This window comes from Rissa tridactyla, chromosome 2, assembly GCF_028500815.1.
Source record: "Rissa tridactyla isolate bRisTri1 chromosome 2, bRisTri1.patW.cur.20221130, whole genome shotgun sequence".
Classification (NCBI taxonomy): domain Eukaryota; kingdom Metazoa; phylum Chordata; class Aves; order Charadriiformes; family Laridae; genus Rissa; species Rissa tridactyla.
The window spans coordinates 162,307,837-162,329,162 of NC_071467.1; the positions used below are offsets into that span (position 1 = coordinate 162,307,837).

General features: G+C 44.2%; 1 protein-coding gene across 1 annotated transcript in view; it reads right to left on the reverse strand.

Annotated features, from left to right (window-relative positions):
* Positions 1–21,326, reverse strand: part of OXSR1 (oxidative stress responsive kinase 1) — a 94,753-nt gene that overhangs the window by 36,858 nt on the left and 36,569 nt on the right. The window contains exon 4 of the mRNA XM_054190694.1: positions 15,471–15,612. Within this exon, the coding sequence (XP_054046669.1) occupies positions 15,471–15,612 (142 nt within the window). The remainder of the gene's footprint in view (positions 1–15,470; positions 15,613–21,326) is intronic.

The following is a 21,326-nucleotide window of genomic DNA, read 5'->3' on the forward strand; positions in this document are numbered from 1 at the left end:
ACTGTCCTGTGAAGTCTCAACTTTAGTGAAAAAGTCTCCCTGATTTTTATTTTTTTTTTTCAAACAAAATGAATGAACGCACAAGAACATCCAGCATGTATTATGAAAGTTATCGTACTATCCCCTTTCTACCCCAAAGAAGCTCTGGTTTGATAAGTTAACAGCAGCACTTCTCCATCCCTAGGGGAACACTACTTTCACTCCAAATATGTTTTGAAGTTTTACAGCTTATTTTCACAGGCTGCTCCTTTACAGTTGACACTCGTGTCCACCAGCATGGCTGCTAAGCTTGGCTAGGAAACCACGCAGACCCAGAGCACACACAGGTACTGTCTCAAGAAAGGCTGCAAGCAAAGCAACTGCCTGGGGAACGGATGCCAGTGAATAGATAGCAATTCCCAACACACCTCCCCTTAATGGCAACCACCTGCATGGGAAAGAAAAAAAAAAAAGGAAAAAAGAAAAAAAAAGCACCAACCAAACCAAGCAGATTCTCCTTCCACTGCCTTCTGCAAATATTCCAAATCCTTTCACACTAAAAGAAAGTCAAAAGCTATTTTTTCTGTCCTCCCTCATGCATCCTGAGAACAGAACTGGCGTGATGGCCTGGCCAAAGAGCCCCAGTTGGGCCCTGGAAATCTCCTCCTTCCTGGCTTTGCTCTTCTGAAGAAAAGCCTGGGCTGCTGCCAGTTCCAGGCCAGGACAATTTTAAACACATCCTCTCCAGCATTGGCATTTGTCAGATTCTTCCGAATACCCAGCCTAGGACATTGGCATGGCAAGGCTTTCCCCCAGCACACAGCAGAATAAAAGTGAACGAAGACTGTCCATAAGGCAGTTCCACTGAAGATTACTTTAATATCAAACTGTGGCTGGCAGCAGCCTTTCGCCTTCAAACAAGTATTTCAAGTCCTGCCAAACACACACCTCTTGCTAGTAGTGACCATCTCGGAGCCTAACCCCTGTTTGAAGCACAAGTCTAAGAGTACAAGTACAGGAAAATACTAATTAGCTTTAATGATCAAGAACACTTGGATAGATCCATATGGAAACACTGAAGGTGTACGGTGAAAGAGCCTTGAGAAGCTGACTTCGTAGCAGAATGGGATTCAAAGTAGGAAGAAGCTGTGACAGCGACGCTGGAATAAGGAGACAAACATAAATCACTGTCAGTCAGTTCCATTCCTTTTCTTTTTACATTATCTAAACACATGAACATGCATTTAGGGGCAAGTCAGAATTCCCTCCAAGAAGCATTATTCTGGTTTCTTCCTGCAATTAACAGCTGCAGACAGGAAAGCATCAGCACTGCAGGGGATGGACACTCTTAAGTCAATGGACGAACCAGAAAGGATTAAATACAACAGTAAGTGTGAAGTTATGCTACCCCCCCTTAGCATCCATTGGCCAAATCCAACACGATCGGAGTTGTAGAGATTTATCGCCATGAGAAACACAAGCCTCACTAACCCCTGCACTCCCACAAAGTGTTCCCAGTCCGTAACGGTGAGGGAATGGAAAAGCTCCCTGACAACATTTAGGTAGAAGATGCCTTCGGGATCCAGCCCCGTGAGCACGTGGAGCCATTGGAGCGCAGTGCCCACGTCTGCTGCTTCCTGGTTAAGGAGCTGGCTCGCGAGGAATGAAATACGCTTGGCACAAGAGCAGCCCTCTTCTCCAGGAATCCCCCCTTGCACCAGCACTAATTCAGAGGGAACAGAGGGTGTTCAGGAAACTCTCCGATCCTACTGGAAATATTTATCCAGACCGTCAGTTCTCCTGCGATGGCCAGGACGCACGAGGCCCTTTCAAAGCTGCCTGCCAGTCCCAGGTTACAGGGAAAGGATTAGCACGCACCGATGTTGCCTGTTGCAGTTACTGTTCCTCTTACTAATGATGGACATACGTAACAGTAATTTCCTCTTCCATCTCTACTCCAAGGCAGCCTAGGACACCGGAGCATTTTCCCAGTAAACCGCGCCATGCGGTACTGTATATTCCAAACTTCCCCTGCCAGCACGACGGCACGTGCAGCTCAGCGAGCCCCCGAAGCAGACCACATTCGGCAATAAAGGAAGCACTAGGGAAGTTTTTTGAGCAGATCTAAGGATGAAGTCCCAACCGTCGTGCACTTCGGCGTCAAAGAAAACCCTCAGGCAGGTTTCACTGACGTAGCAACAGTGGCCAGAAAGCAGCACACCTTCAATACCACCAGACCATCCCACCGTAACAGAGCAAGCTAGACAGGCCTGGAGTGCAAAAAGTAGTGAAACAAGCACTCGGATTGAATCCCATTGGAAAAAAGAGCCAAAGGACGCCAGTCCCTTAACCCCCTCCAATGCAGAGGCTTGTTTTCTCTTTAACTTCAGCTTGGATTAATTAAAATGCACATATTTTGCCGTTGGAAACAAAAGTCAGTAAATATGGTGCTTCAAGCTGGTTCAAGAAATTAAACCAAGTCGTTGCTACAATAAGAAATCCAGGAGGCCAACAACAGCCACTGCCAAATATCCAAGTCAAGCTGCAGAATTAAATCACCGCTTGATGTGGCATTTCCTCCCAGTGACCAACCCTCTGAGAAGGCCATTACTCACCCCAGCGTGGTATACTCCACCCTGGAGCAGCCAAACGGATCAGCAGCAAGCTGTCTGGGGACACCCACTCCATTTCGGAGTTACTGTACCATAAAGGCAACTTCCAGCTTTGCCATTCCTCATCCCAGTGTATCAGCATCACGTTGCCCACCGCAACAGCACCAGGTGAACATCAAAGAGCAATAACACTGGGTGAACTCTTTCTTTAGCATATACTGGTGTCACCAGCAGTTACCTTCAAATCAGGTCCTCCTTTAAAACCATCTTTAAGACTAATTAACTGCATTTAAAGCAATTGGGCGGGGGAGAGAGGAACAGTGCTTTCCTGTTTACTCTCACCAGGAGATGCTTATGAACTCGCAAGCTGAATGGCGAGAAGTTTGTTACTCCAGGATATAGTTATCGCCAAGTATAACAATTTGAAGGTACTTCCCATTGATGTGGTAATGACCATATCCTGGGCTGATACACTTGGAATAAATGGTGTGCCTCTGGCATAATTACTATACTGGAAACAGGAAGCAGCTTTAGGCTGTAGCGTAAACATTAATTATACCACATTTTAAATGAAGTTACAGGAGGCTGGAGTAAACTCTTTCTTGCCAGCAGCTTAACAAATGCTACCATAGTTCTGGACATACCCGCTCGGTAGCTGTCATCTTCCTTTCTTCTAAAGCCTCCAAGAGTTCTTCCGCAAAACAACAATTATGTTTTTATTTACCTCATACTTCACAACTGGAGTGGGAAGAAGGGTTTGGACTGGCTCCAGTGCAAAGCTGGATTCTCCGCATCAGCCTCGAAAGGTTTCGCAGCAGGGCAGAAATCCCTCCTCATCTGCATTCCAAACTGGTTTAGCTTCCCAGTGCGACCAAACGCTAACGTACCAGTTACATCACGTTCATGCCTCCAGGTGAGGGCTGGGCCACAGGCATTAGATGCCACATAACCAAACCTGATCCCCGATCCAACAAAATTACAATCAAGCATCCAGCTACAGGAAACTTGGGAGCACAGGAAGGCAATGAGATGATGCTCACAGTTTCAAGTGCAGTGTTCCGGCATCCCTCACAATAAGTTTTTCAACAGGGATTGGTGGGGGGAACGACAGGAACTGTATCCTAACGACTTGTTCCCACTATAAAAAGCCTACATAAATCCTTAAAATCCTGTGAAATGATCAGATCTGCCCTCACCCATAGCCATCAGTCCTTTGCACCACCATATAGTGGTTGTTGCAGTGACAACACTAAGGGAGCAAGACTTGCTGGTCCAGTGTTATCAATAACCAGCTGCAACTCTGCAATCCTGGCATAAGCAATAAAACTTCATATTACAGACTTAAAAGAACGGTGTTTGCAAGAAAAGCAATGAAGCATGTTAAGCTACTGCTTTTTAAACAAGCCTCTTAATATTCTTTAGAGATCAAAAAGGATTCACTTGGCTTGTGTTCAGAAGTCTACATTGGCAGCAATAGCTAGGACAATTTAAAGCCACTACAACCATGATACACGTGGCCTGAGCAAAGAGTGGCATCCCAGGACTGAGAAGAAAACTGTCACATGAAGGGGGAAAATAGAGATAAGCCCCATTTATTACACCTTTGCTTCCAACCTGCTTCTATGTGCCTTTAGGGTGCCATGCTGGCACAGCCTTGAGTCATCTGCCCATTAGATGCAATTTACATCAACTGTAACAATAAATTTTCATGGCCTGAACTCTATAGAGCATAATTTGGCATGAAGAAGGAGTCATTGGTCCTGCCAAGTTTCATGTAAAAAAAAAAAAAAAAAGAAGGTGCATGATACAAGAATTACTATTTTCTGTTAATGGTAATGAATAACTCGAAATATTTTTACTGAATGCAGCCAATTGCTGGAGTTTACATTGTTCTGAGTAATTTGCAAAATTACTTCCAGGACAAAATCTCGACTTACAGTTACATACAAAGCAATTTGTGACACACACCAGATGAGCACTGTTCTCGCCCTACAATCAAACATTACTCTCTTTTCAGTGATATGCTGTTACCTGTGTCACCTCTTCCCTTTGCCTTATAAGCCAAGATGTAAAAAGCTGGCTGTAACGCAAGAGCTTTACCATTTGAGATGGAGCTGCAAAATGGAAACTAGGCTTGGAGCATGCCAGCAGAGGGATAACGGTTTTAAACTGAAAAAGAGGAGATTTAGATTAGCTATCAGGAAGAAATTTCTCCCTCTGAGGATAGTGAGGCACTGGCACAGGTTGCCCAGGGAAGCTGTGGATGCCCCATCCCTGGAGGTGTTCAAGGCCAGGCTGGATGGGGCTTGGAGCAGCCTGGTCTAGTGGGAGGTGTCCCTGCCCATGGCAGGGGGTTGGAACTGGATGATCTTTAAGGTCCCTTCTAACCCAAACCATTCTATGGTTCTATTTTTTACGCCCTACTTGAATGTGCTGACATTTCAGAACATCGGAGAAGGCATTAAAGACAACTGTATTAGAAATGCCGTACATTAGCATTCTCCCTGTTTCTGCTCAGAAAAGCCCTGGATACTAACATTTTCATGCCACAGGGTTGAGCCTTAAGTCCCAAACTCTTGGGCAAGATGCAATTACTGCCTGTTACAGTGCTGTACTTAACTCCGCGGAGCTAGACTCAGGAACATCTCCCAAAGCTTGAAGGTCTTCCAACAGCAGAGAGCTGGCAAAGCAGCTTCCCTGCTCCTCTCTGCAGCCTCCCTGCTGAGCCAGGCATAAGCAGGGGGAAGAGAGGGCCAACTCCACAGCTTGCTCCATTGCTGCTCATCCACAGCCCTCTCAGCAGGCCCTTGTGGCCACTGGCAGCTGGGACCAGCAGCAGCAGCCAGGCTGCTATAAATTACAGCGGGGGACCGGCCTGGCGACACGCTTTATTGCTCAGGATCAGGGAAGCACAGCAACTGCTTCCACCCTCTTCTCTGGATTGTTCTGCCGGCTGCCGGGCCGTGGTGAAAGATCAGGGCCTCAGTGCAGAAGCTAAATGCCAGCAGGACAAGGCAACTCATGATTTACTCCAGGTCTCATAAACAGTAGAGGCATTTTTAAAGCCCCACTTCACAGGGGCTAGGTAGGCAGGAATATTTAAGGGGTTTTTAACTGTCATTTTAATGTTAGAGAATGTTAGATGAATAATCCAGTGTTATCAAGAATTAAAAAAATGTTCTTTTAAGCAGCATGAAACAAGGCTTTGCAAGGCAGAAGTGACCGATTGTGGCTTTGCAAAGAGAGGGGTGTGCAGACAGACAAAGCCTACTGGAAAGGATTGTCAGCTTCCAACAAGACAAGCTACAAGAGTACACTGAGTACTCATTTTCTCCATGCCCTACCCTTAATATCCAGGCAGATCACACTCAGCGCAGTGAAGAGACCTCTTGGGAGTGGTAACTGCATCCAGTCTCTTGGCACAGGCGAACATAAGCCCCAGTAAGGGCTACATGAGAAATAAATCTCCCTTTGTGCCTTATTTTAGCTAACACGTAAACCACCTTTCAGATGATCCATGATGCACTCATTAGGTACAATTCCTCCTGATTTTTTGCCCTCCAGTGTTGCAGAAGTGGACTGCTGCTTTAAGTAGAGGGTTTAGGATCTGAGAAACCATAACTCAGAAATTTGATTCACTTTAGGTTAAGCCACTATGTCAGCTCAGACAAGGGAGGGCTCACCAAAGAAAGCTGCAGGAGATCCTCCCGAAATTCATTCTGTCATCTTAGTTATCTGAATAGCTCCAGGGGCTGGGAAGATGCTGAGGCAGTAAAGAAGGAGTTGCAGGCCTTGGGCTAACTGGGTGAAAGTCCCTGACATGAAGCGAGACAGCAAGCGGTGTGTCACATCACACAGATCCTGTCTGTCACACAGCCACTGTTATCGCAGCGCCTGCAACTTCCCTTTATCTCAGCAAATTACGTCCAGCTTACGCTTTTTGTTCCTGTGCCAATTTTGTCTTTGATGTTTTTGCGCTCTCATTAATTCCTTCTCTTCCCACGTGTTTACAAGCCTAACAATGGTTAAAGGGAGGTGCGGTTCAGTGACAGATCCTGTCTGCCTTGGACTTTACCTCCCAACCATCACCATGCCTCCAGCCCAGCCCAGCATCAGTCCTCGGGTAACCTCAACTGCACATCGGCACGGGGGGAGTTGCTGCAGCTAAAAACAAAACCTTAAAAATTCATTTTCAGACAGATCAGCTCCTTCAGCCAGATAAGTGCTACGAACACTAGACCTAGCCCTGTCTCCCAACATGGGGACAATCTAATCATACCAACCCTCTCAGTCCCACCACTTCTTCCTACAAAAGAGGCTGTTACTTCATGTATTCACCCCAATGCACATCGCTCTTGTAATATCAGCTTACAGCAAGGAGGATTTGCCAAGCAGCAAGGGCTTCTGACAAGCTTCAGCCCTTTGGCAGCCAATGCAAGAGAGAAGCTACATCTCTAACCTCATACACCACTTTTTCAAGTTTCCCCTGTTCACTCAGAACTTCACTTTTCTCTCTTATAAGGAAAGGACCCCTGCCCAGCAGGCTTTAAAATCAAGTTTTCATACCATTGAACAGCAGCTAAAAATGTACCACAATTTCTTCCACAAATTCATCTATTCAGCCCTTCCATTTCCTGATCCTACTTCCTAAGGACTGCAATGGGGACAAGGCACAAAGCTCCTTTAACAGCTGCCGCATGAAAAAGTGGCACACACAGCAAGCTGTGGAGTCACAAGGTCTGCCTCCTACCCCTGGAGGCCCAGATATTTTTGGGAGGCCCTGCCTTAGTGTTGGTAACAGAGGAGAACAGTTAAGTTATAACCTGGCCTTATTTCTATGTTTCATGTCAAATTATTTAACATGTAAGGAGGTGGACATGGTTCATGTGGCAATACTAGTGATGCACGTCACCATGAGGCAGTATCTCCCACATGCTAAAGCATGTTCCTAGTGTGCTCAGAAACAGCAATTTCCCCAAAACTACCTCACGCAGATCACCCCTGGTTGAGTACAAGGTCGATCAGGTAGCACAAGAACCAGGAAAGCCAGTGATTCACACATCTCCCTGCCTTGACCCTGACACGATGGAGAGACGAAAGTTCATATCCGTAAACACATCATCAACTTGGATCTAATAAGGCCCAAAAATGTTGATATAGGGCAGCCCAAAAAGGTCTTGATTTCCAAATAAGCAATAAGCACCCTTGTTCTGAGGAAGTGGTATTTATATCTACACACACACTAGGTCTGAGGCATTCCCCTACGCAGCCAAGAGCCGTCCATATCTCTGAAGCCACCCACAGCTCCTGCTCGGCAACGTTTGCTATGTACCGCAGAAGGAGAAATTCAAGGCAACCAGGGCTCAGGAGAGACTTGCCAGCTCAACTTCCTTCTCCAAAATCTAGAAGATGACACTTTTAAGCATGGCTAGCACAGGAAGAGGAAAGGGAAAGCACATCTCCTTACTGCATCCTGCTATTCCTATGGAATGGAGAAAGCAGTTATCAAATTGGGTACCTGCACAATGGAAACAGTCGTATTGGCACACCCAGTCTAACTTGGTGACACTTTCCAGGCTGCCGTGAAACGATAGATTTCTCTGTGGCAGATCCCTATTTGTTGTCCTACATGTGTGTGGGTTTTGTCTCACTTTTGTTTTTGAAAGTATTAAGCTTTACTTTTTATGTTAGAGTTTTATAAGAACGCTGCAAGACAGAATATAATTTGATTTAGTAAACAGGCAAGAATGACTTCTGATGTGGCCTTGCAAAATTTTTAAGTATGCTTAATATGTTACTACACAAATTTGGCAAGTGACCTTTTTCTCATGCTTTAGCATAAGACATGAATGAGAAGACTGCAGTGGTCTGAATAAATGCTTAAGGCATCTCCACATATGCAGCTTTTAGGATCTATGAAGGCCAGAAAATCTGCAGCATTACAACAGGGGACAATATTCAAAGCCATCTTTTTGAAGTGAGTTATTCACTTCATACGTCACAGTAGAAAGGACAAACAGGATGAACACCAGTGATTTAAACACTTACTCTACTGCTGGGGAGATGCTGCGAGAGTCTATACAGGGTGATCTGGTCCCAGTAATTTACATCAGATAAACACAGTGACATGAGACGGACGTCACGAACAGAGTGGTTGTACGTACATATGAATGTACTTGGGTTCTTCAGAGTCAGAAGCTGAGAGAGTCTGTTACATTTTCACTTGACACAATTAACGCTCCAGACAGTGAATGAAGATTATTCCCCCTGGAAACACATCAAACCCAAATACTCCTGGCAACTTGGGAATTGCTAGAAACCTTATTAGTTGAGTGTACAACTCAGTCACGGATCACTGACCAAAACCTGTCACTGCTGTTGAGCCTTTTGAAGATGACCCCGACCTCTATCTCCTGCTCTTCGTGATATTTTTCCTGCTTCTTATCTCCATGTAACAAAGGTAGGGGGAGAAAAGCCTAAAAAGTCACCTCCCTTTTAGTGCAGTGCATAGTAGTTGTACCAAGAAGTTCTTTTTCCCTTAGACTAAATCGAAGTTACTTTGCGTAACTGTGGGACACCCAAGTGACAAAGCCCAGAGGCAGCACCTGGGCCTGAGGAGAGTGACGTGGGGACAGACAGCTGAATGCAGCAGTCTGACAGCAAGTGCTCACCTTCAGGCATCACCCTGTGAGCCGTTGCGTGGACCCTCACAACACAAGGCGTCCTGAGGGTTGGGGCACTGACATCGGCCTGGAGCCGCTGCAGGGCCCCCAGCATTCCTGTGCCTTCATCACCAGTGACACTTACCAACAGAGTTCAAATTGCCAGGTTCTTAAGCTTCAGAGCAGAGATCGTCTTTATCCATTTCTAGGAAAACTGTCTCCACAGGAGCTATTGTTTCTGGCTATCTGCAGATTCAGGATTTACATCTGGTTCATATTTTCTCTTTGCAACCACAGAGAATTTTTTTTTTTTTTTTTTAAACTACGACTTTCTGGATGATGCAGTGGAAGAAACAGCCACCAGGAGAACATGCTGGTTTGCCAAACCACCACAGTAGTCCCTGGTCTGACTGCCGGGCACACAGAGCGGAGACTCAGTGGTCCTTGCGCCCTGGATGCTGCACAGCAAGGCGTTTATTTGGGGGAACAAATCACCCAGTATAACCTAGAGCAGCAGCATCTCTTCTCCTCTGACCCACTAAGACACCCAAGAGTAACGTTTCTATTGTTCTGGCTACTGAACTGTTTCCAAATTAAAGCTTTAAAATTTATATTAACAACTACCTCTAAAGGCTACTTGTGCCCATCCTGTACTATAAGGGAGAAGAGACCAGAGTACACTTCTCAATGTAAAATTTCACTTCCCAAGGCTGACTAATAGCTAGATTTCAAATTACTAGTGTCTTGACTTAAAATCAAACTGGCAATTAGAGGTGAAGGGCTCCACATCCCATTATCCATCCCTCAATCCTCCCCTACCAAACTTCAGTTCCAAAACACTGTCTCCAAAACAAGATTATTGCACTGTGGAGAGGACAGCTGTGAAGTTCTCCTACAGTATTGCTACAGAAACAAAAAGTACAGCATTCCAGTCGTCAATGTAATCAGAGGCATACTGGAATCCAGTTTAACCACAATGTCTGCCAGCATGGCTATCAATGCATTAATCAGATACATGAAAATTAAGCTTGAATCCTGTAGGACAGCTGAGTTCTGCCAAAATACATCTATCAGCTCCTTCATCTTAAATCCGAAACTGGCAACTGGAATCACGGAATCTTCAGAGTTGGAAGGGACCTCTAGAGATCATCTAGTCCAACTCCCCTGCTAGAGCAGGATTGCCTAAAGCACATCCCTCAGGGCTGCATCCAGGCGGGTCTTGAAAATCTCCAGAGAAGGGGACTCCACACCCTCCCTGGGCAGCCTGTTCCAGTGCTCTGTCACCCTCACTGTAAAGAAGTTTTTCAGTGTATTTGAACGGAACTTCCTATGTTCTAGCTTGTGCCCATTGCCCCTTGTCCTGTCGCTGGGAACCATTGAAAAGAGCCTGGCTCCGTCCTCCTTAAACCCACCCTTTAGATACTTGTAAACATTAATCAGGTCCCCCCTCAACCTTCTCTTCTCCAGGCTAAAGAGTCCCAGCTCTTTCAGCCTTTCCTCATAAGGGAGGTGCTCCAGTCCCACAATCATCTTGGTTGCCCTACGCTGGACTCGCTCCAGCGGTTCCCTGTCCCTCTTGAACTGGGGAGCCCAAAACTGGACACAGTACTCCAGTTGTGGCCTCACCAGTGCAGAGTAGAGGGGGAGAATGACCTCCCTCGACCTACTGGCCACAGTCTTCCCTATGCAGCCCAGGATGCCATTGGCCTTCTTGGCAACAAGGGCACACTGCTGGCTCATGGATAATTTGCTGTCTACATGGATAATTTGCTGTCTACGAACTGTCCACTGCTGGAGGAACGCTCCACCAACCCCCCCCCCCAAGTGTTGGTGATGTCTATGTGCTCACACAGAGACACCCTTTTTTCAGAAATTATTTTCTCTTAATATAGTTAGAAGAGGCAGACAATTAAACTTTGATCCTGTGTCAAAATCATCCCAAGGTCCAAAAAATAAGCTAATATATTTGGCATAAAAACACAGCAAGAATATTGTTTCCCGGGTCTCTTCAAAGCAACATTCAAACAGCTGCCACAGCACCCCACCACCCCACACTCCAAAAAGCGATTTTGACAAGACACTAAAAAAAAAGCCAAAACATTCTGTATGGGGGCACAAGCCGATCTAACTCAGCATATCAAATGTGCTGTTGCCCCTCTCACCCCCTGAGAAGTAGAGCCGCAAACAAATTAATAGCTGGATCACTGCCACGCCAATATTTCAAGTGCATGCAACCCTAAACCACTTCCTAAGCTTTTTTGGTTTTACACAGGAAAAAAAAAAGCATGCGAGTATCACATTTATTATGCCGCAATATGAGAATCTGATTATATTCGAGCAGTGTATCATTTCACCTGGACTAACTGAAATATTCAGTTACACAACAGCTAATCATGAATAGAAGATAAGCTCAGAGATAAAAATAGGGAGAAAGACAGAGAGACCTTGTAACAGTTAATCAGCGTGATTCATTTGTCAGACTGCCATAAAGAGCACCACCTGAAAAAGCCTTGAACTTCCCTCCAACAAATCCCTTTAAGCAATAAAACCTCTTGGGTTGCTTTTGCTTTAGTTTTATTTCCAAGTCATTCATCAAACTCCTGCTAATCCCCAAAGACACAGAGGAATCAGAGTCCAAATGGGGAAGAGGTACAACATACCCCGTGTGTCACCCAGACAAGATTAGCACGGGAGCAACCCCTCGCAGGATATCAGTCTTGCTCTAGTTCCATAAAAAAAAAAAAAAAAAAGAAACAAACACACCCACGTCTGAGCAGATTCCTGCAGGAGAGCTTCATCCGAAGGTTTCCGAGTGTGGCCCTCTGTCCTCTGCATGCTGGCTCATGCCCAGGCAATTTAACTCACTTAACCTGAGCCAGATCACTAGGATTTCCAATGGCCATTGGGTTCACTGTGCTACACAGAAAACCGCAATGGGGACGGTGGCAGCTGGCACGGGAGAAATGGCCAGGGACAGCGGTAACGAAGGCAGAGAGCTGCCAACTCCGAGATGCAGGAGGCAGTAGCAATTTTGGAGGCAGACAGGGATCATTTGTAATCATTACCTTGGTATAGAGCATTTCATGAAAATAAAACTCATCCTGCATTCTCCTTTGTCTTTTCCATAAGGCCTCAGAGTCTGTTCCCAACAGCCCTTGCAAGACAAATGCAAAAAGATACCACTTTGGACAATGTGGGAGACTTAAGCGTTTGTTGCTGAACAACGGCATCTATTCAAGCCTCAGCCTCGCCCTGGCTGTTAATTAGGAAACTAAACAAAAAAAATAAGTTTATAATTTAAGCCTTCACTAGATATTTGGCTTTCTAATCTCCTCTAGAGAATACTGTCAAGCTACTCTCCTGTCCAAAGCAGGGGATTTACACTTCCATGCAAAGCCAGCTCCCCAGCCCTTAATTGGAAGTGGCATTAAGTTGAAGACGGGCTTATGCAGAGCAAGATTCAGCAACAGCAGAGTTTCATTAAGCCAGTCTTCCACGTGTTAACTTAATTTACCCATTTAAGATGATGCATAATTTAAAAGTATCGAGCAGCTCCGCTGTCAGACATATATTCTCTGATCTCACTGATGATTTACAGCAGTAACAAGCTGTCCCTGCTTCAGGTCAACAACACCCACAAAATTATAATTGGGTCCAGATATTCACCCTTCGGGCCTTGCCACCAGCCTGGCTGTTCAACTTCGTATGTGCTAATTACATCCATTCCTGTCTCTAACTTTATCAAGTCGTCTTCTCCTAGATATAACACAAACGGAGTTGGGATATTCAGTGTAACCAGCTGAATGCTTTGCTGTGCTGGGTGGCTGCTTGCTTTGGGATGGTTGTGCCAGGTCAACAAAACCTTCAGTTTTGACCCTTCCCAGTTGACCTTGTTTTGGTCTGAAGCTCACCCCAACCGCAGCTGCCCCACTTTGCAGACACTATATTCAGCCCTTCACCTGATGCAGTCGGTTTCCTTCAGAGACAGATACTTTAAGCTGACCCAGGGGACCAAAGTTAAGTTATTTTAAACGCTTCCTCTCAGAGCATCTCTGGCACGACTGCAAGATTTCCACCTGCCTTTCCCATCAGGCATGACCAATATTATGACCCCTAGCGTTAAGGAAGATGGGAAAACCATAGAGATATTCCTATGCATGAGGAAAGGTCCCGTCTACACTACAATTTTAAACTGTGTTTTTTCTCGGCAATGTACACACATCTGGATAAAATGCAAGACAGCATGATTAACTCCATTCGGGAAATATGCTTCACCCCTCAAAGGCATGTAAGCTTGCTTTCTGCCAACAGCCAAACGCCCAACCTTTGCAACGCAGGTAAGAAGCTACGAAGTTTTCCTTCTGTATCATGACTATTTGCACTTCTCCAGATTTCCCAGACCACACAATGAGGTAATCCAAACACTTTTTTTCTGATAAAACATTACACAATTGCTGGAGTGGCCCCAAAATACAGGGATGCAACACATGCAAAGCAGCTGACACACAACCGCAAGCTTAAGCTGCCGCAATGACACAGCTTTGATTTCTTTGCTGAAGTCCCCTAAATAAGGGCAAAATGCTTCCAACAAGCAGGACGAGAATGGTCGCAGCAGGTTCGGTTCAGTCTGCTTCCAAATGATTCAATATGAATCACATTTTCTTCAGACCAAGCAGTTTGAACTTTCTGTGAACATCATATTTTTGCCAAGTGCAGTTAAAAAACCAACACATGAATACATCCTGTATAACCTTTACCACCATTACTCGTGCTGCTGTTTCACTACTGCAAGTCAAGAGGGGAACCACCTCTGTTCCGATACAGAGATCATCGTGTGACATCTTCAGAAAAACTAAAATTTAACAGGTTACTGCTGCTTTAACATACATATTTTGATTCCATTAGACCAGAAGCTGAGTCAAATCAGTCAAGCAAATCAACTGCGAGTCACAAATAAGCATGGTTTTGTAAATTACTTATGGCAAGGGTGAAAAATTACCATGCACTCAGTAAGTTGGTCTAACTTCCCAGAGCTACATGAAGTCTTATCTCTAAAAAAAACAAAGTTAAACACCCAGCTGTGAAATCAGAACTGTCTTCAATGAAGACAACTCATGCTAAATCAGAATTTTAAGAGAGACTGGAACCCGAAACTTGAGACTTCTTTCAGGGAAAGGAATGCCACCAGAATTGTTTCCAACCATTTCTTTCTTTTTAACCCACAGCAACCTACAAAAGCCAGTCTGTTTGACCAAAAATATGAAATAAATGCTTCTTGGATTTTCTAATAAAAATAACATTTTGGCAAAAAGAGTTACCTCTTCAGCTATCATAAGAGGACAGAAACTTACTCCAGCACAGCAGCAGCAATGCTTATAATGGCATCATACCAGAAGACGGCCAAGCTCACAAAATTCCCAAGAAAGAAGCGGCTGTTGTTCCCAGCAGCAGTCTGTGGCTGGGATGATGTATATTACCCACAAGCAGTACATTCTATTTTCAGCACATATTTAGGATTGCAAATCTTATTCTTTTTAACAGCAGAACATACTGCCTTAGTATCCTCTCTTCCTTAACTACACCACACCTTGACACCAACGGAGAGGAAAACATGATTTAGAAATACCTCCCAAACGACACAGCAGCACAGAAACCCACACATTTCAGCGATCCATCAAATCACAGACCATTAGTTAACTGGGTTTTGCCTGCAGTCGGAGTTTTTCCACTAATTTTGTTTCTTTTTTTTTTTTTTTTTTAAATGAAGTTACCCAAATTTAAGTTTTGTTATGTTGATCTTGCAGCTAGCCTGAAAAAAAGAACGAACAGGGCTTGAAGGACTCATTAAATTGCTCAACAGTTCTTATGCAGTACTTTCGGTGATTTGTAGCTCTGCAAGAAACAAAACCAGCTGAAGTTTTCCAGCTCCAACAACTACACTTTGCAGCTGGATGTTGACATTTCGAAAAAGGTTCTCTGTCTTAGAACTTTCAATACCTCAAAGTTTACCCAAACTTGGCCTAGTCATAGTATTTCCTATAGCAGCAGCTACTACTATAGACAACTGAATTCCGAGTTTTGATTACTTTGATTAAGCTCCCACCTTTATTTTCCTCTTTCCACGCCCTCACAGCTGGTTGTAGGATGAGACCGCATGTGCTCAGCTGCTGTTTCAGCAACACACATTTTGGGCAAAGATGAGAAAAATGAAAAATACCTGTGGATTTGTCCATTTTTATGCAGGTAGTCCAGCCCCTCCAGCACCTCCTTAAGAATCGTGGCTATACAGGGTTCATCCAGGACACCAGTCTTGTGTTCTCCTTTGGCCACGATGTGCTTTATAATATCCAGAACAGAGCCTAGAGAAAATAAGAGTTAAACACATTAGTTTAAACTAGAACGACCAACTCATAGCTAAGTGGTGGCTTACAGGGGGGCAGATCCTCAAGGTGGGCTGTAAAAATCCCTGTGATGACAAGTAACTGAGAAGTTATTTGAACAAGCCAAAATGTAAAGTGTACATACACAGGACTCTTGGAAGGTTTTAAAGTAGATACCGATGCTACAGCTGTTTTAGTACCGAGTACTGGAGAAGCAGGAGGGGAAAATGGAAAAAGCAGGGGGCTGCCAGGACTCATAAGCTGAAGGCAACGAGCTTGATAAAATTAGACTTTCTTTTTCAGCTCCTATAAACTTGATGTAGAATAACAGCAAGAAAAATCTAATACATAAAGGGATGACACTGCCCTAAAAGAAAAAAGTGGAAATTATTAAACAGAGAACAAATGAGGCCAAATCCTGACAATAAGTCACTTCTTCGCTGCGTACAGAACTGGAATGGCTTAGAACCTTCCCTAGAAACATCAGGCTCTCTCCCAACCGTGGTGTGAATTACATCATCTTGCATGACAAACCATGCTTTATAGAGCAAACCACCTCTTTGAATTGCACCCAGGAATAGACGGAATCAATGACTAGCAACACGCCTCTTGTGCAAGGTCCTGTTTTCATGATATATTGGGTACGGTATTCTTTGTATTTGCAGCTGGACTGAAGACAGTCTTCTCAGAACTCTATTTTTATTGCTCCAGTATGGAATGTCTAAGCCCGTTTTCCAGGCCTGTGCTATTTATCCCCTTCAAACTTGGGTTTCTATGGTTTAATGACTGGATAGTCAGCTAGTAGGATTTTTACAGCTATGGACACAAAGCAATGTCAGCAATACTAGGAAGTTCTTAAAGAAAGGGAAAAGCAGGCACGACTGCAAAGCACAAATTCCAGCCTTAATTGTCTTTGAACAGTAAGAACAACTCAGTACTAACTCAGCTAGTTCAGAAAAGCTGAAAGTTCATTCTTCCTAACTTGCAACCAAAAAACCCATAACAGACTCAAAACATTTTTGTACCTGAAGAACAGTAAAAGCTGAGAATTTACTCTCATTAATTTGGTCAATGTGGAAGTTACAGGTTCCACCTTGTAAATTCTTGAAGCAAGCAGAAAAATGCAATGGAGGCTTTTGTATTTTTCTTTTCATCCTTAAGCTTCAGGTTGACAAAAAACTCCTCCTTTAAAACTTCTTTTATTAACTATCCTATTTGAACTTCTTGGCCAAAACAATCACGCCGATAGGTTTGCGCTTAGCAAAGTATTTTACTTTTGGCTTCTCACATGAAAGCAAAAAGGCTGCAAGGCTGAAATCCTAACATCATGGGGAAAGGCTTGTTTTGCACAATTCAAACTGTGCAGGAAACAATTATATGGGTGCGCAGTGTGCCTTAGTTTGTGGGAAACGGTATGTGCTGAGTTCATCTAGCAGCTTGCTGCAGTCAGGCGAGTCACCATTCCCCTCTGCCCAACCGCACGCTTTCCATCTTCTCCAGCCCACCGGCATCGGTGCTCACGGGGTACACCAAACCACCAACTAAATCCACCAAAAAATAAACCAAGGAGGGGGGAAAAAAAGCACTATGTTTGGTTGGTAGTGAGCATAACCTCTGAACAGAGGAGTTTCAGAGCCAATGAAGAGGAAAAGGAGGGGAAGAAGAAGGGAGAACACATTTGTGAATGCAGCAAGAGGTTGGACCAGCTCCCTGGCTGCCCTGAATGGCACCTCTAGCTTCCTCTTCCCCAAAAAACACTTTGCTTGGTTCAAGGTATTTGCAGATACAATCTTAAACACGGCAGACACTAACAAAATAGAACAAAAATAAGGAAAACTAAAAAAAAAAAAAAAAAAAAAATAGAAGTGAAGTTGCACAACATCCCCCCAACATTTGATCCAAGAATACTTTTCACAGCGTTCAGCCTTCCTTTACCCTGTCTTGAGCACGGAAACACACTCCTCTTTAGTGAGTTTTGACACGGGTCTTAATTAGTTAGCCAAAGGTTCCACCCAGCCGTAACTGAGGTTGTTTCGACATACATTGGACTTCCTGCATGGGAGCCAGATTATCTCTACCAAAGGAAATTGTAAAACCCCAGATGTAAGAGTACACTCCCCTCCACTGAAATCTCGCCTTTTGCTTCTAGTGTCTAAGAGAAAGATCCTCTGCGGTGTGTCATGAGGACTCACCTGGGATTCAGCTTGTCACGTATTCATATTTTAAGAGTACGTGCTTGCAAGCCTCAATGCATCTTATTTTGGACAGGAATTTTTGTGACACCAAAAAAAAAAACCCACCAAAAACCCCCTTCACTTTCACTGTTCAGGTTTTTCCTCTCAAATGTGCCTTTATCTGGAGAACAAACTGTCACTTGTTTTAGAAGTCCAGTGAAAATATGTGGTTCTTCACGTACTCGTTTTGTCCTCTTTCCACCCACAACTCTGTTAGCAGACTTTGTTCAAAAATATTTCCCTTCTCCTGCAAAGGGCTCAGGGAACATGAGGAGGCAGATCATATGGTGTTCAAATTCATTTGGTCAAAAAAAAAAAATCCTGTATTTAGCCAAGTTAGAGGTTGTAATTAACCCAGAAAAGGGGGTGGGGGTTAGACAGACAAGAGGGCATGCACAGAGCCAGCCTTTATTGTGAAAGGGCTGATTCACACCCATACTATATCTGATCCCAGCCCAGCCTGCCACTTTTTAAGCACATTTTTTAAAAACCACTTTCACATTGAGATGTTCAAAGTAGTGGAGGAATGTGCCAGTCTTCTACAGAAAGGAGAACAGCCCAAAGGCTACGAGCAGCAGAAGAGCAACCCCAGAGACACCTTCCTGTTGGTGAAAGTTGCATTTAGATCATCCTTACTTTGCGCAGGGAAAAGAGTTTTGCGATGGCACCACAACACAATAAAGTTGTGATTTTTCCACCTCAAAGACCTGTAAATTTAGAAGGTAGGTACTGCTTCCCAACTCAATTGCAACTTCATAAAGCACAGCACCGTGGGATATGAAGAAAGAAGCCAAGTTGCATTTCCACACACTGCTTCATGCTGCGTTCAAAGTCTTCTGCCATTCTGGCCTGACATGGAGCAACTGAATAACCAGATCCCCAGACAGAAGGCCAGAGCTAAGCACAAAGCTACTCTGAACACAGAAGTCACAGGAATTCCACTGTTGAGGGAAACACTTTCTGCTAGAAAGCAGATATGCATGGAATTTATCAGGCTGATGCTGAAATGCAGTTGTTCCCGAGGATCTCAGTTAAGCATATGACACAGTTGGTATGGTAAGACCTCCACTGCTTTAGCATGTAGACAAGTTCTCACTTACACCAAATGCCTCACACTCGAACAATAGATCAGTAGGTCAGAGCCCCATCCTCAGCCTAAGGGGCAAAACAACCATTTCGCACAAAGCGGACTGTTCCCAATCCAGCAATGCATTAACTGCCAGAAATTAACTGTAAACTAATTCAGCTGAACTGGAACCATGATCTGACCTACACAAGAGCATGTGCTTTACAAACCCATCATCCTGTTTCAAAAAACCATCATGATTCCTGGTACTGCCCAGTTTCTGAGCCAGCTTCTCAACTAGTTTAAGAGTAACTGGGAAAGTTAAGAGTTGGATCTCTGCTTAAATGTAGTTTCAGTATAGGTTTGTGGTCTGCATGCACAAAAAGATCGAACAATTTGCAAGACAAACGTCTCCCATAATCTAGCAGCCAGAAGATGAGGTTCACATTGGAAATAAAGCACCCACTCTGTATCAGAGAACAGTTACAACATTTTCAATAGAAGAAATCCACTACGATGTCTTTTTTTCTTTTTAAAGAAATATTTGACTCCTCCCTAGAATACAGCTTCTATTTCAGATAATGCTGTGAAGTACCCTGGTGTGTATTATACATGGCACTATGTTTGATTACAACAGTCCCCTCCTGATTTTTCTCATTCAAAATGCACAATTAGAAGCTACAGATTCACAGAACAGGAGGGTCAGGCTTAAGTGAGAAAGAAATTAAGTTTGGCTGCGGCTGACTGGAATGCTCTTCCAAGCCCAGAAAGGAAGTGTATCAGAAAAAGACAAAACAAGACAGAGGGAAGAGCTAGAACTAGAGCCTACATGTAAATATAAATAATGCTGTCATTAATAAGGATGTTTAAAGAAGTCTGGTGATGAGTAACTGATCTCAAAGCCCAACAGAAGACGAACGGAGAGGACATTTAGAGATTGATGTGGAAAAAAAAGCAGTGATAAACAAATTCCTGCCCATCAAATACACAGAGCAGCACACGAACAGGAAGCCTACAAGAAGTTGCGCAATCTGATAAAGCATTTAGTATTATTTATCATTCATCACGAATTAAAGTGTCTCAGTATATTCTGACACCAATTGCAAACTGTATTACATCTACTTAGTAAAGCACAATCTCTCAGTGCAAATTGTACAGCAATTAAAAGTTAAGTGGTTTTCTGCTCAAACTCACAAGCTTCCGAGCCTGCTCTAAAAGCTGCTAATGCAATAGCTCCTAATGCCAGCGGAACTCACCGGGAACCGGCTGTACAGAGACACACCTGATAAAAACCCAACCTGTAACTATTACAGGTCAAAGACAAACACGCAGCAAGCAATTTCCCCCCCCCCCTCCCCGGAGTCCTTATTGCTGACACCAGTTCTGCAGACAGGTATCTGTCCAGCTGCACAAATGGAACAGATACCCCATTGCTCCCTCCACTGCTCTCCAGCAGTGAAGAACAGTTCACCTTTCCGATTTTTTCACGGCTAGATTATATCTGATTAGGTCTGACTCAATCCACAGAAGCCAGTTCCAACTTTCCAGAAGCAAGTAGCTGGTTTCCACCCATTACAGCAGTATCAGGGCAATGAAGGGACAAGAAACCCATGAGCAGACCAATAACCTGAATTTGTAAGAGAGGGATATTCAGTTTTTGTATGTTGACATCAGGGAGACCATTTGCAATGGACTGTCTTGAAACCAAGTAAATGTACTCCTATCTTGCACCCCACACACGTACCCAGTAAAACCGCCTCCTTCAACACCCTGTCCTTTGGGCTGCTCCAGTGTTTTCTTCAGCAACAAAATGAGATTAAAGAGTTCCATGGCTCACTACCTCCCTGTTGTGCCAATGCACCTCCTTACAAAGCCATACTGTAAATGAGATCACTGCAGTAATTCAGTTTTCCAGGCAGGGTGGAGACCCAGCAGCCAGGAACTTCTTAAACCAGCTTTGCTGGTGGAGAAAAACTTTTGTGTAATGGCACCCTCGGGGCAAGAAGTCCTAATTGTTCCACTGATCCACTTTCAACAGCAAGCCACCGCAAAACATCTACACTTCCTGTTCCAAATCCAAAGCGTATTTCTTTGACCTCACCTACATCAGCAAGCACGAGTAATGGCATTTAGGAAGCCTGATTCTAATGTTTCTCCTCAGGAGAGGAAGAGAGTGTCCACGTGACAGTCGTCAGCCACGCTGCTTGATGCCTCAGGCCATGGGGCTGAAGCAGAGAAGGGTACAAAAACCTGAGCAGAAAGGAAAGCTTGTTTAGAACAAGATTACAGATAAACGCAGGAGTATTATGGCTGGAATTTTACATGGCCCCAGAGGCAACAGAAATGCACAGCAGAGCTAGTTGCTCTGGGACCCACATCTTGCATGTTATACT